This window comes from Ornithodoros turicata, chromosome 7 (assembly GCF_037126465.1).
Source record: "Ornithodoros turicata isolate Travis chromosome 7, ASM3712646v1, whole genome shotgun sequence".
NCBI lineage: Eukaryota > Metazoa > Arthropoda > Arachnida > Ixodida > Argasidae > Ornithodoros > Ornithodoros turicata.
Window position 1 is genome coordinate 29,718,146 of NC_088207.1, and position 16,067 is coordinate 29,734,212.

Sequence of the window (16,067 nt, forward strand, 5' to 3'; positions counted from 1 at the left end):
CCATGTTCCGGCTAAATTGATACAGGTGTGCCAACCAATTTATGCCAGGGTCGTCTAAGTTAGTCCAAGTTCCATCTAATTTCTAGTTGTCTCGCGACGTAAAGCTAATAATAAGATTATCTAATTTAATCAATGTTCAGTTTGATTTAGTCCAAGTGCAGCCCACATTACCCGTTCTTGCGGTAGTCTGAGACGAAAAAGTGCAATTCACCTCTCAATAATAAATAAATCGTTACGCATAACTGAGTTAATTCGTGAATGATGCGTAACGTCAATTGCATCTTTATGCCGATCACTGTTTCTTGTCGTTATTTCTTTTCTTTTTTTTGTGCGTGTGTGTGACGCAAGGTATATCTAAACGGGTAGCGCAACTCCCATAGGCCGCTGTGTCTTCAGAATGACGCCATGATAGAGAGGGTCAGCGCCCCCTAGAAGTCGGCCCAGGACGCACATTCCCCCAGGGCGTGAGTCGTGACGTTGCCCACATACGTGAGGCCGACAACGGCGAGCCCTATCACCACCACCACCACCACCACCACCACCAGCGCCATCCATACGTTGCGCGGACTATACTACGATTGTAAATAAATGCCGTCAGAGGTGACGTCAGCAGTATGAATAATAAGTAGTGCATAATTAGCCGTGGCAGGTTTACGTTCGCGCACTTCGTTTGCGTTGCATTCCCTTGTCCTCGCTCAGGCAACAATACCATACGAGAACAGAGAAAAATAAATCATATCATGTCTAATGAAACATATCCATTCGAAATACAGTACATAGTTATCACAAATTTTGACAACTCCAAACAGCGGGCATTGTGATGACCACACAGAAATTAGGATGGTTCTAGTATACACTGTACTTAAGGCCCATTTCTCACCTAGAGCTATACCTACACGTAGTGATTAGACGTTTGCATTTATTGAATGAGTGGCCATTATAGGTACATTGCAACAAAACATGACATCGTTGGTGCACAGCTGATTCCTGCTAACACTCACGCTATCATGGCCGCTCGTCCCATGAATTTTTTTTTCGGGAGGCCAGCAACAGGGGATGCATTGTATTCATCTGCTCACACGTGTTAACCTTGGTGTACAGCTCCGAGATGTGAACGTCGCTTCCCGTTTAACCCAAAAGGTGTACGAACTCCGTATTACAATGCACGGACGCACGGCACGGATACAGAGATGCACGGATGAACACGCCCACTGTGACACATCGGCAAAGGACCACGATACGGAAATGTACTCGGGTGGTAGATGATTTCGTATATGTGCACGAGTGGAGCAAGAGAAGGTTTTTTTCTGCATTGAAATTATGAATAACCTACTAATACACACACAAGCGGCGACAAGCCTTTCCCATGTTGTTAAGTTTTCTTGTTTACGATCGTACATTTGCTACACTCTTAAAAATGAGGGGGGGGGGGGGTGATGGCAGGATAGGCTCGCCGTTGTTGGCCACACAGAAGTGGGCGTCGTCACGACTATAGCCAAAAAAAGAAAAGGAAAACGCATAGCAAAACAGAACACAAAGGAAGGACGGACGGATGGAGGATAGAGGAGGTTGAAGGATGGGGATGCGGTGAGGTGCACGAGTTCATCGGGGAGAGTACAGTATTAGATGGGTCGATCAGCAAGGCCTGTCTTCAGCAGGAAGAGAATGAGGTTTCTTGCTTTGGCGGAACGTTCGGCAGAAGAACCAGCGGGGTAGAGGATGTCTGCTAGCGAGCCCGAGGTGGAGCGAGGGAGATGTGTTTCGCGCGCAGAATGGTATGCTCGGCAGTCTCGCAGGATGTGTTCGATGGTTTCGGGTTGTTGACAGTGGCCACAGCAGGCGTCACCCCTAGAGCCTATCTTGAACAGCTGGGAATTGGTGAACGCGCACCCAGTGCGGAGCCTATGGAGCATGGTCTGGATGCTTCGAGGAAGATTTTTCGTGGGAAGAGGAGGGCGATTATGATGCATGATGTCCCGTATTCCAGGGTGGCGCTGTTCAACAAGGAGCTGAACAGACATCTGCCTGTCGGCGTCGTCCGGAGTTGGCAAAACATTGCTGCAGCCCAGGTGTGCCGAGGACGCCAGCTGGTCCGCCCTTTCGTTGCCGCCGACACCGACGTGGGACGGTATCCATTGGAAGGCGATATCGCCTCCAGCTTGTTTATGTTGGGCGCACGATCTTCTGATGCTTCGCGCTAAGATGTTGTCACACATGGGGTTCATCACGTCCCATAGAGCGCTTCTCGAGTCTGTGAGTAGGACTGCTCTGGCAAACCCTCGTACCTGGACCGCAGCAGCTGCATGCAGGAGAGCCAGGAGCTCAGCAGTCGTGGAGGATATCGGGTAACGCGATGATCTCCCTTGCCAGGACACGTTCACTGACGGGATGTGGAAGGCACACGTGGCACTTTTGGTACGATCGTCAATAGAGCCATCAGTGAATACCAGAGTATGTGAGTGGTAGACGTCAGTTATGAGGTTCTCAGCCGCCGTTCTAGCGACCAGGGGGCTACATTCCCTCTTTTTATGAAGGCCCGGAACGTCGAGCGTTACACCCGGTACAAACTCTCGCCATGGCACTGAAGGTAACCCAGCAGGATGTTGAGGCGATCGCTCACTGTGGGCCAGGGCGCTAGTAGCGTATACGCTGGCCAAGCGGCCGAGAGACGTGTGTGACCTTTTTTCGAGGGCAGAAAAAAGAGAGTGCTTGCTTCTGGACGTGGCCAAGTTGTCTAAGTGGCGGAGCCCCCTAAGCTCGGAGTGGATACTGACAGGCTTTTCCTTGGCTTCCAGGTAGGTCTGGGTAATTCCAGAAAAGCTGGGTACTCCAAGCGCCGTTCTTATCCCTGCCCGATGGAGCCGCTCAAGAGCCTGCCATTGTGAAGGTCCCAGATCCACGTACGGCGACACGTACAGGATACGCGAGAGAATGAGGGCTTTGTGTAGCGTGAGCAGCGAACTTGAACTGCAGCCCCATGATTTGCCACTGATCCTTCGGAGTAAATTAAGAGTCTTCTTGCCTTTACACACACACATTATCTGCCCTGATTTGTTCAAAACGGGGGGCGTACGCCTTTTTTGTGACAATTATGAACAGCATAAGTGCACAAAAATGGCGTACGCCTCCCGTTTTCAACAAATCAGGGCAGATAACGATATCATTCGAGATGATGGTTGGCTAGGAGCGTGCTATGTGGTGAAGTTCATTTTTAAGAGTGTACAAACACCCAGGATCGCTCGCGCCTCATGATGGTATAGCCTTGCCGATATACCTTGTGTGATGCATGGCAGCTCTGCAGTAGTTGCGGTTGGGGTAGGACACAAGCCGATGTCACCATTAGCACCTAAATGGTACCAAATTTCGGTACATAACTGGCACGGATGCGTGGACATTAGATTATTGCCGTTTAGCCAGTCGGTCTCCTTGGCATTGCGCTGTGATTATTTCCAGAAGATTTGTATGGTTTCTCATTGTTTCTCTGAGTTTTTTTATGCTTCTGGATTTTCTTGCATATTGATTTGATTTAGACGGGTGCTTTTATTTTTTGTGGGTTATTTCATGGTTTTGGTTGTTTTATTGAGTTCCTTTTTTGGGCGCGGTATAGACTGCAGTGTCTTTGTGTTACATTAACAATAATGGTGACGTGATGTTACAAGTGAGGTTTGTCTCCCTAGTGTGGCGACATCTTGTGTTACCTCGATGCTTCTTCGCTAGACTATCATGTAGTTGCGAGGAGCCCTTTGCTCTTGCCCTTTCTATACTAAGGAAGAGCAGTTTCCACTTGTAATTGTAATCAAACTTGTGTGTCTTGTCTGCCTCATTCAGCTGCCCCTGTAAGTTCTGGCCCTTGTTTGATATATTGTACAACGCTCTGCAAACCCCAAAACTGTGGTATAATATTATACCCGGAACCCTATACAGGTATATTGTATTTATAAGAGAGTTTTGGGATTTGCGGAGCGTTGAGTTTGGAACCAGTGCAGTGGAGTAAGTAAGTAACTATTTGTGGAGTCACAATGTTCATATTATTTTCCCTTCAAATCCATCCATCCAATCCTTCGAATCTATCCGAAAAAAAAAAACGAAAAAAAAAAAACGAAAAACTACGCCGATGCTATGGTATGGCAAGGTACGCCGGTAAGATTTGAATCAATTGGGATTTATCCGAAAATGCCGTGGAGGACTGATTGACGGGGTCTGTTTCCTTTTGGTGTTGAGATCCCCCACATCGCGAGGTACGAGCCTCAGCGACAAGGAGGGGTGGCTCCCTTGACCTAAACCTACTGTGCAGAAGCCTTTCACTTAACAAGTGGTTAATGCGGGTGGTGAGTGGTTAATGCGGCGACCATGTCCGCCAAGGAATATCCGGATTTTCGAGATGTTGACATCTCGACATGATCATGATTATCGCGATGAGAAGATCATCACGGATATTTTAGGGACCGGAACTTCTTCGTCCACTTGTCATGCATAGCAGAAAGGATTGAAACCATTACGTTGGAAAAATCACGGCTGCCCTTCGGTAACTGCTCATAAATTGTCTGCTCTACCTGTATACGATAACGATCCTGTGGAGCACGTAAATATGGCTCTCCTTTGTATTCGTATTAAGATTATCCCGTTTCTATTAGTGCTACATATTTCTTGTATCATTTGTCCATTATTATACGCATTATTATTATTATTATTATTATTGTTATTTTCAATAGGTTATAATCGGAGTTCTTTGGCATAACCGGGTGGTGCCTTTCGGAGCGTATTACTTTTTACGCTTTCCAACTGCCGTAATGTCCGAAATTCGTAGGAAAAGCGACGGCTGTGATATACTTAAAAAATAATAATAACGAGAATATGCCTAGCAAAAAACGCGCACAGTACTGTTAAGCGGTAAGACTAGCGGGCTACAACATACTTATCATCACCTATGGCTGTGCCAAAGAACACAGAAATCATGAAACTATAATCCTAACCATTTGAGAAAATAATGATGCGTATAATAATGAACAAATGATACAAGAAAAATGTAGCACTAATAGAAACGGGGCAGTCTTAATACGAATACGAATACAAGAGAGATCCATATTTACCTGCTCTTTCACAAGAACGTTATCGTATGTACAGGTATAGAGCAGACAATTTATGAACAGTTACCGAAGGATGACAGCCGTCATTTCTCTAAGGTAATGGGTTCAATCCTTCCTGCTATGCATGACATACGAAGTGGACGAAGAAGTTCAGGTCCCTAAAATATCCGTGACCGGCCGAGCAGCCAAGCGTTTCTCGGAGCCCGGGATCGCCTCGAGCGGGAAATGACATGGGAAGCAGGGATGCAAATTAATTTTCCAATAGCCGGCGATGCCTGTCTGTGTTTACCTATCTTTTCTTGGTCGTTCGTCGCGGATATTGCTCACATGTAATGTTGCTCGTGGAAGGTAATACAGATTGGCTTTTGAGACGGAATATTATTGAGCTGGAACTGAAATGGAAACTGATAGTTGTCAGATATACAAGGCATTCAGGGATCTTCTATTCTTTATTACGGGACGTGCATAGGTCATAAGAGAATAGCCGAGCAAATCTGCAATCAAAATCCAGCCGAACGTAATTTTCTTGGGACAACTGATGTTCTGAGGCTGGGACATGTAAAGGATGAATACATACTAGTACCCTTGACCGGTAATCCCGAAGATGTGGGTTCGAGTCCTACAGCTGGCTAACCTTTTCAGTGACTTCCATCTTTCTTCAGTGATTTTCTTGTTGTGGCGGTATAAGGGCAGCTTTCGTTGATTGATGAAGGGTTCGGATAGAATGTAGCTGCACTATTACAGACACTAAGATCACGTGTGCTGGGCTCAGAAAAAGAGAAGATAGCCATCGATACCACTGACAATAGCAACAGAAAAACAAAAATTGTATTTCTTTTTCTTTTCATTTCTTCTTTTTTTCATTTTTGGTTACATCAGGGACGTTTAGTGCAGATCAGGTGTTCACGAAGGTAACGGACAACCGAAAACGCGACAAGCCGACACCACTTTCCTTCTGAAGTGACTGATACCACGTCGCTGATCTTGGCTTGACAGCTTCCTTTATCGTGCCGTTTTACGGGAGTGCTTCTGATCTGTCACTCCAAAAACAGAACTTTACCGCATAGCACGCTGCGTGAATGGTAGGGTTATCGATTTTGATTCGAGGAGAAGGGGGCGTGCGCCCTTTTGTTGCGCATGGTTATCATATGTCCAAATTGCTACAAAAAGGCGTCAAAATTGCGTCTTGCACAGCTGAATCTTCAAGAGAGAGAGAGAGAGAGGAAAAAGTGTACGTACATGAGCAACTTTTTATCAGCGTATGTGGAAACATGTTAAGTAACGGTGACCTGAAATTCGGACAGCAAGGGAGGGCGTCGTGAACATCCCTGAATATAGTTAATGAGAACATGCAATACGTTCAGCATGCATTCAATTTATTAAGAGCCAACCATCATCCCGAACGACATCGTTCTCTAAACATTCGTTGAAAATTGAAGGCGTGTGCCTCTTTCTGACACTTATGCAAACATGCCAATTGTCACAACAAAGTGTACGAAGTGTCCATAAATCAGGAATGACAACGTTATCATTTTGCGCAAATGATAGTGGGGGTGGAACTGCTTGTCGTAGTCGACGCAAAGGACGGCGGTGGCTGTGGCGGTGGGGGTGAAAGCGCTAGTCACGACTGACGTCCTGGGGAATGTGCGTCCTGGGCCGACTTCTAAGGGAATTGCGCCAACAAAGGCTTTCGCCGAAGAGCACGCTGCTAGCCAACCATCATCATCCGGAGTGACATCGTTCTCTTCCCTGATTCCCTGACAAGTGGGAGGCGTACGCGTACGCTGTACACCTATATGTCGTGTCCGCTGGTTATCTTTGATCATGGTTTGCCGCAAAAATATGTACCTACACTCTTAAAAATGAACTTCACCGCATAGCACGCTCCTAGCCAACCATCATCTCGAATGATATCGTCATCTTCCCTGATTTGTTGAAAACGGGGGGCGTACGCCTTTTTTGTGACAATTATGAACAGCATAAGTGTCACAAAAAAAGGCGTACGCCTCCCGTTTTCAACAAATCGGGGAAGATAACGATATCATTCGAGATTATGGTTGGCTAGGAGCGTGCTATGCGGTGAAGTTCATTTTTAATAGTGTATGCACTCTAAAGACCCTATCATTCGTGCTAATGGTTTGCGCAGAGCGTGCTATGCGGTGAAGTTCTGCTTTTACAGTGCGTTACGGTTTGCGCAAAACGCAGCACTGGGGCCCTATATTCTCGTCAAAGTAATCGACCTCGATTACTTTGTGTCTCGCCTGTCATTGATCTTACGTGAAGAAGGTGTGGAGAACAGAAATGAATGCCACGCGCCCTCAACCGATAGTAGAACTTTGGAATCCGCAGTCTTCGTGATAAAGCACGAAGAATGCAGGGTCAAGTGCTCCACTATTGGTTGAGGGCGCGTTGCATTCGCTTCTGTTCTTCACGCTTTCTTCACGTAAGATCAATGACAGGCGAGATACAAAGTAATCAAGATCGATTACTTTCACGAGGATAGGGCCCCAGATGTGTTAAAACACGCTCGTCGTTCAGTGAAGTTTGAGGAACAGTGATGGGTATTTAGTTATGTATTTAATGAACACCACATGCACAGCGCCAACTGATAGCTGCTTTATCGAAGTCGCTCATCACTTGATAGCCCCGGAAAGGATATTGTAAGGAGGAAATTCGTGGGTCTGCTCTAAAGAGCGTACAGATCCGGCATGAACTTCGGCCTTTTCTGCCAAGGAGGCATCGATTTTCCTCTTTTCCTTAGACGTTGTTCCGAGCAGCCATTTTGAGGGCGCGGCTCCCATAGAAAATAACGGAGTCCGGCTCATTTCTCGAACACAGAACTGCTGCAACCCGCAGCGAAGCGCAAGATGAAATGCCCATGAAGAACAACCTTGCGACGCGTATAAGATTTATTCTCTTCTATTTTTGGTTTACTCTTTACTTTGCTTTCATTTCTGGTCACATATTATTTGTGTCTCCTAAACAATCTGCTTAGTTTCGACTTGGATGGTCCGTTCACCCCGTGTTACAGCAAACTGATGTTAGCGCTGAAGAGTGGAGGCATTGCTGTGTCCAGCTTAGGGTACCAGGATAAGACGTTGACACTGCGGTACCCTTCCTAGTAATGCGTGAGCGAGAGGAAATGGAACAGCGTACTTGTAACATGTGGACGTGTGTCATGTGTTCTCCTCCCATGCAGAGAGTTCCTCATTTTGAAGCTCTTCTATGCGGATTCCTTCAGTATGCATGAAACGAGTTACTGTGAGAGCAGGATGCAAAGGGGACGTGCAGAACTGGCTCTGTGGCAAGGACACTTTCTCCCTATTGCTTTTACATTATATATTATGGTTAGTGAATCAATAACTAGTGCAAGGATACCTACCGTCCTTGTGACCGTTGCAGTGTACAACGGGAAGCGAGCATTAAACGCGACTAGGGTTTAGAAATTTGTCGTGATTCATCGTAAGCACTCTCCGGCCACACTCTTAAAAATGAACTTCACCTCATAGCACGCTCGTAGCCAACCATAATCTCGAATGATATCGTTATCTGACCTGATTCGTTGAAAACTGGAGGCGTACGCCTCCAGTTTTCAACGACAATTTTCTGTGACAATTATGACCAGCATAAGTGTCACAAAAAGGCGTACGCCTCCCGTTTTCAACAAATCAGGGCAGATAACGATCTCACTCGAGATTGTGGTTGGCTAGGAGCGTGCTATGCGGTGAAGTTCATTTTTAAGAGTGCACCATGTGACACGATGCATGCGTTGCTCACAGCGGAGCGTGATATGGCTGACAGAAGGTTTCAGTGACCATGCACTCTCAATAAAGACGACTGCAGGCTATCAATATTAACCGCCTTAATATGCGCGTTGTATGCACGCTATAACGCTCCCCGATGTATTCCAAATGGCACGCAGCGTCTCTGCCGATGAGTGGCCAATGTGATGCCGATGTAGCCATGAGCATGCGAGACTCTATCTCCTCACAGGCCCTCTGCAGCTCCAAGAAACATTCGGAGCACGCACGATGAACCCCAACCACTTAGCACCCAAAAGCAGACGGTGCCAGAACCAACGCTGATGCAGCAAAAGCACAAACTACATGGGTCATATATCGGTACACACATAGAAATCCAATAGAAAAGAGGACCGCATGAACACTGCCGTGTCCCTAAACATTTGTGTGCGGGCGTTCGAACAGTACAACCATGACTCATACAGAGCCATCGAACCTGTGGAAGCGAAAGAAAAGTTTCCCCTATAGTGGGGGGCTTTGCGGAACTGGCAATCGATATCGTCCCTGGCACACTATAAGTCCTGGTGAGTCATGGGCACACGGGAGGGGAAAAAAAGGGCAATTCAATGTGTCGGGGCTTGTCTTCCTGCTTCTGGTTAGGACGCACAAGGCAGCCTCCCATCTCTTGATGGATAGTGGTTGATCACGTGCTCCTGCTTTGCGAAGGAGACTCGCCCCGATGCCGTGAAGCTCCTGATTAAAACGCAATCCTTTCAGACCGCCTCCCAGATTACTCTTGTCGGTTCGTCACACGTAAATTATTAAAAGCACGAGAAACTTTTGTTTTTTACACTCTTACACGCTCTCTCTTACACTCTCATACACACTTCTTTCTTTTCAGTTTTTGTTTTCCCTTTCTGTGTTGTTATTGCGTGCCAAGAAAAACAAAAGGAAAATAAGGAAGAGACATATAAACGAGAAAGGTATACACTCTTCAAACCGAGTTTCACCACATAGCAAGCTCCAAGCCAACTCTCATCCCGAATGACAACGTACTCGCCCTTGATTTGTTGAAAACGGGAGGCGGAGACTATTTTGTACCATTACGCATGTGGTCCCGGACATGATCACAATTGGGACGCAGCGATTTGTTTAAACATGTACCCTGAGCTACACTTTTAAAAGTAAACTTCACCACATAGCAAGCAAGTAGCCAACCATAATCTCGAACGATATCGCTCTCCTCCCTGATTTCTTGAAAACAGGAGGCGTACGCCTTTTTTGTGACACTTATGAACAGCAAAAGTGTCAACGAGTGAACGAGTGTAAGCCTCACTATTAAAAATGAACTTCACCGTGTAGCACGCTGAAGGCTAACCATTGTATACACAGTGATACCTGTGTCACTCTTGATTTGTAGAGAGCGCGGGACGTACACCTTTTTTTGTGGCAATTAAGATTTCTGCATAAGTGTCACAAAAAGACGCACGCCTCCTGTTTTCAACAAATCAGGGAAGAAAACGATGTCATTCGGGATGATGGTTGGCTAGGAGCGTGCTATGTGGTGAAGTTCATTTTTAAGAGTGTACGACAAGATTTCTGCCCCTGGCAGTTATGCTTCGGAAGAAAGCCGCAAAAAATGCTGAGAACCAACCGCCGTCCCGAGTGTTATCGTTCTCTCCACTGATTTGTGAAAACGGGGGGGGGGGGGGCTACGCCTTTTTGTGACACTTATGCAGTATTGTTAGGTGTCACGAAAAAGATTACGCCCCGCGCTTTCCACACATCAGAAGTGATAAAGGTATCACTCTGCGCAATGGTTAGGATTATATCGGTAAGCGCTACACACTCTTAAAAATGAACTTCACCGCATAGCACGCTCCTAACCAACCATCATACCGAATGATATCATTCTGTATGCATCACACGTTACGTGTGTCCAAGACAAATGGCGATTGTGTTGCGAGAGACCGCTTGAGGGTAGATGAAAGAATGACGGGTGCAAGGCATTCTTACGGGTGCTTGCGTTATAAAACTATAAATCTAAAAACTGAGACTAAACTGAAATACTAAAAGCAGTGTAAGGTCGCATATTTGGAGCAGGTGCCGTTCGCCATTTTCTTGATCTTTCAACCTATGTGAAAGTAAATCCAATAAATCCTGCTTTAAACATATTAATCACATATTATTTCACGAGTCAAGCTGTCGGTGGACATGTAGGGCTTATATCATTCATTTTGCAAAGGAAATGTATAATAGGCCGCACAAAAAGCATCTGGATGTAATGGCACATGATATTCGCATGCAAGTATGCCGATCACTCGTAATGCTTATAATTATATTTTGCTTCCCACATATTGCTCCACGGATATATAGAAGCCATTCCTCTTCGACTAAGTGCCAGGAAGCTCAATTTCCGGCAGGCGGAACAATATGACTTTGGCTGAAATTTCCTGTTTCCAAGCGGAATGACGCCACGTCCGTTTATATTGACTCTTTTACCGATGGAAGTGCTCGAATGGCCTCGCGAAAGTAATTGAAGCAAAATCAGGTCGAGGCAGGGAGAGATCATGTAATGCAACTTAATACATGAGATTTTTCCTTAATCCCTTTGCTTGCCGAATTATCCACACCTTTAAAAACAGAACTGCACCGCATAGCACGCTGTTTTGCGCCAAACCATTGCCACGAGTGATAGGTTTGTCGCTTGTGATTCGAATAGAGACAGGGGGCGTACGCCTCTTTGTGTCAAGCTGGATGGTAATTGACCACAAAAAGGCGTACGTCCCCCTATCTCTTCGAATCAGAAGCGATCATCTCGTAGGAATGGTTGACGAACAACGTGCTATGCGGTGAGGTTCTGTTTTTAGAGTGATAGACGCGTGCTCAACACACTGAGAGCGGATCTTATGTGATAGCATCAGCGTTAAATGGTCATACGAAGGCGTTTGACACTCTCTTTTCAGGAGTGATGACACTATCACTCATTGCAGTGGCTGACCCTGAGCGTGCTAAGTGCTGAGGTTGTCTTCAGACGGTCTGCGGTATAGATGCATGCGTGACGTACACTTCACAGCGTAGAACTTCACGAAATAGAACTTCACCGCATAACACACTGAAGGCCAACCATTGCATGGAACGATACCGTTATATTTGTAAAGAAAGTGAGGAGAGCGCCTCGTTGTGGCAATTAACATAAATGGTAACTGTCACAAAAAAGGCTACGGCTCCCGTAACGGTGACGATATCAGTTGGAATGGTGATTGGCCAGGAGCATGTTACGCAGTGGGGACATTGAGACAATTACGCGTCCGCGACTGTTCAAAACTTGGGGGAACCATTTTGGTGATCACAAATGAACTACAGCTGCCGGTGTCTGCACTTTACACCAGTAGTGTGGCCGTTGCAGTTGAGCATTTCAATTAAGACATGGTGTGTTGCAACACTCGACTAGTCGCCTAGGAGTTCAAGGCAAAGTTCTAGTGGCTCTATGCCAACCGAACTTCCCTATGTTGTCTTCTGTTCCGCACGGTCTCGTTCTAAACACGGAACCTCTCCGCGTAACGTGCAGAGTGATATCGTTTCTTTCCTGATTTTTTTGAAAACGGGAGGTTCGCGCCTTTTTGTGGAACTTTGACAATGTGGTAATTGCCACAAAAAGGCGTATGTCCACTCTCCCTCCTCAAAATCAGTATTTATTCCGCATTGTACAGCGTACTGCACATGCCGAATGTTTGAAAGTGCTCAAACGTCGCCATTGCCAGTACTGGACACGGCATGGACTGGTATGGCGACGTTTGAGCACTTTCAAACATACCCATACGTGCAGCCAAACCAGCTCCCGTGGCATAGTGGTTAGGATGATCGCTTTCCATGCAGAGACTGGGAGGTGACACGGGTTCGAAGCCTGCGGCACCGGCTGTGCTGTCTGAGGTTTTCCCTGGGTTTTCCGAAGACTTTCCAGACGAATGTCGCCACAATTCCCCCTGAAGTCGGTCCAGGACGCATACTAGCCCCCTGTCCCCCACTCCTTCCTGCTGTCCTCTGTCCACGTCTGTACGCCGCTCATAGCCACAGTTGCTTCGCGGCGCTAACACGGAATATAAAAAGAAACGTGCAGCCAAAGAGCTCCGGCTATTATTTTTTTTTCCTCGCGCAGAATGAAGGTTTTTCATTCAAAATTATCCTCCACTTCAGCGCTCTCGCTCTGCGAGTGCTTCGACTGCGCTGGACGATTGACGGCCAAAAGCTTCTAAAGCTCCATATCACATATATGCAAGACTGTCGTGAAAATGACGCGTCTCCACACGGGAGTGAACGTATATCAGTAAATGTGCCAATACTACACGAAGGCTTGACCGGCACAGCTTCAGCAACACAAGGCAGCTTGCGACGATGATGTTATCCTTGGAACTTACGCAAGCGCTGGAAGCCCCGTACAGGTATTCACAAGCTATTGAAATACTATGGGCTCCAGAAGACGGCGAGAAAGGAGAATCGACAGCAAACACTATGTCGAACTACGGATATGGTCAAAATAAAAAGCGAAAGTCAGATATGAGCGACAAAGCGAAAGTTGTGTGTGTCTATCGAACCGGTGATCGAGCGGGGAGGCTTGGTTGCCTTGGAAACCAAGCTGGACTATAGAAATGTAAGAAAAGAAAGAAGATGGAGAGAGAGAGAGAAAAAACGAGAATGTAATAACGGCTTCTTGGTCTTTCCCTCGGGGCTGCGGGGCTTTATAGTGCCTCATCAACGCTACATACAGAAGCCGACCTCTGTCGATTATACTGTTGTTTTTACATGTATGCTGGATATTGCGGAAAATGAGATGCAGAGTTTTCAATTTACAAATTTATACTATACGCAAGCACGCCAATAAGCCACTCATGAAGTTTCAAACGCCTACAATGTGGGCGACTGCGCATGGTAAAAATTGCCGTATTTATTTAATTCGGAAGGCCCAACGGCTGTGTGGTATTACGTGGTCGCACACTTAAAAATAACAAAAATGATAAAGCGATGATAATAATAAACATTTTACCTACGTGGGCAAATGGCTAGCATAAATAGACGTGGCTGGGAGCAGTGTATGTATACCCAACAACAACAACAACAACTACATGAATGACGATGAGATGAGGTGTTTATACCCAGAAACACAACATAATTGCAGAAAGTCAATGGTGGAAACGGTGTAAGGGCAAAAACCGCAAGGAGAACTGATGCTGGCAATGGATTAAATAATTTGGGGCACGTGGGAAGATACAGAAACGGAACGATGAAAGAGAAACTCTGGTAAAAACTCTGTGGTAAAAATGACGATGGTTCTCGATTCTATGACTCGCTGAATGTGTGCTGTGTGTGCCTCCCGCGGTTCCGATATTTTATTCTCACTTGGTCGAAACTTTTGAACTACATCTTGAAGTCGATCATCATCTCTGTTCATCATCTCTTTTGTTTGGTTTCTCATCATCTCATCATCTGTTTGTACTTTCTGTATGTAAGTGTACTGGGGTGGCCAGTTCAACTTAATCGAAACTCACATCCACATTTTTTCTTTATCACGTCACCATCACCATCACGATAATCCTCTGACGAAAAGGGAGGGACGTTTCAGTTTGCGTGACTGAAAGCACCCTGACACTGGAACATTGTTTTGCAATGTAATATTCTCGAGGCAGTTTCACACTGCCTCAACCTTACTCCACATGGAATATAAGTAACATCGGAATCCGTATTCCCTCAGACAGGAATGAAAAGAAGCAACCCCATACTGTTAAACCGGATTTACGTACAAATCACAGGCTTTTCCAGGATGATGAAAAGTGTATATGGAAGAGGTTGTATCCTGTGCTTACAGTGTTCAAGCTAACCACAGCGTCTTTCTTTCCTGTTTCAGGCGTGCCCAAGGTGCATCCATTCCACTTCCCAGAGTCGGTTTTACGGGGCGAGAGTACGCGGGTGGTGTGTGGGGCGGCGGCTGGGGCGACGCCCGTGAACTACGCCTGGTACCGAGACGGGGAGCCACTCCACGCCGGTGACACGTCCAACATCTCCATCCAGAAGTTCGGGGGATTTTCCGTCCTAGAGATTAGCAAAGCCAGTGTCTCTCAGAACGGAAACTACACCTGCACCATCAGCAACGCACATGGTTCTGCCTCGGCCTCCAGTCAGCTGCTTGTGCAAGGTCAGTATATGTCGCAGCTTTCGCGTTGTAGCTCTCCGTAATGTATAGAGTTGCTCTCTTGCGTGAAAAGAAGACGCAAATATTATTACGAGCAGTCCCCGGGATGATTAAATGAATTTTCCAGAAGGTGCAAACCGACACTGATAGCAGAGTATAACGTCTTTGATGCGCAACAAAAAACCCGAGGCTAGGAACGTTCGCGGGCAAAGTCAAGAACACGAGCATTAATGCCCCGTTTCTGTGCTTTTTTTTCTTGTAGTATCTAGTTCCAGGTTTTTCGTGATGGATCTTTGCCCCCAGCTCGCTTGCCTTTTAGTCATTCACTGAATGTCTTTTCATCGGTGCTGCTGGCTATACAATACAATACCGAGGAATATTCCTCCTTAGACGAGGTAGAAAATCCAGCGAACCGGTAAGGAAAGTATGAAGGGAAGTACCTCAGGAATCAGGACGGGGGCCGCCAATATTTCGAAAAGAGATTGTTCTTCTCCTTAGGGTAGTTGATGATAATACACGCAGTATACGAATATTCCAGATAGAGGTTCCTCTCGGTTTTTCTGCTGTGCAAGCCAACGTTTCCTGAAGTTTTCGGTACACAAAGGGCCTGATCCCCAAGGGAGAGCTAGCGTCACTTCTGTTATTTCATTTCATTTATCTAATTTGTGTCACAGAAACGTGGCTCATGTACGAGAGGCAAAGCCTAACGTAGTACCCGAACCAGCAATGGGTGGTGTTTCACAACAACTCGAAACAACCGCACATAACAAATGTACTATCGTACAACATAGAGCGTGAACAACAGGTACAAAACTAAAAGAACAAAATGATACGGTCATAGAAGGACAAAAGAAAAAAATAAACTGCATATGAAAAATCAACATCGTTTATACCCTCAGCCTCGTTGGCTAAAAATGTCTTTGCTGGTACTGGGCTGCCTTGTGGCGTCCGCTGCTTTCTCTCTTCGTACCGCCGAGAGAATCATGGTGGATATTGAGCACAAAAGATTGCCTACAAGACGCCTCTCTTGCATTATCACTGCCGCATTATAGT

At 46.1% G+C, this 16,067-nt stretch overlaps 1 protein-coding gene across 1 annotated transcript in view; it reads left to right on the plus strand.

Moving 5' to 3' along the window:
* Positions 1–16,067, plus strand: part of LOC135400763 (cell adhesion molecule Dscam1-like) — an 85,962-nt gene that overhangs the window by 29,734 nt on the left and 40,161 nt on the right. Inside the window, exon 2 of the mRNA XM_064632663.1 lies at positions 14,730–15,017. Within this exon, the coding sequence (XP_064488733.1) occupies positions 14,730–15,017 (288 nt within the window). The remainder of the gene's footprint in view (positions 1–14,729; positions 15,018–16,067) is intronic.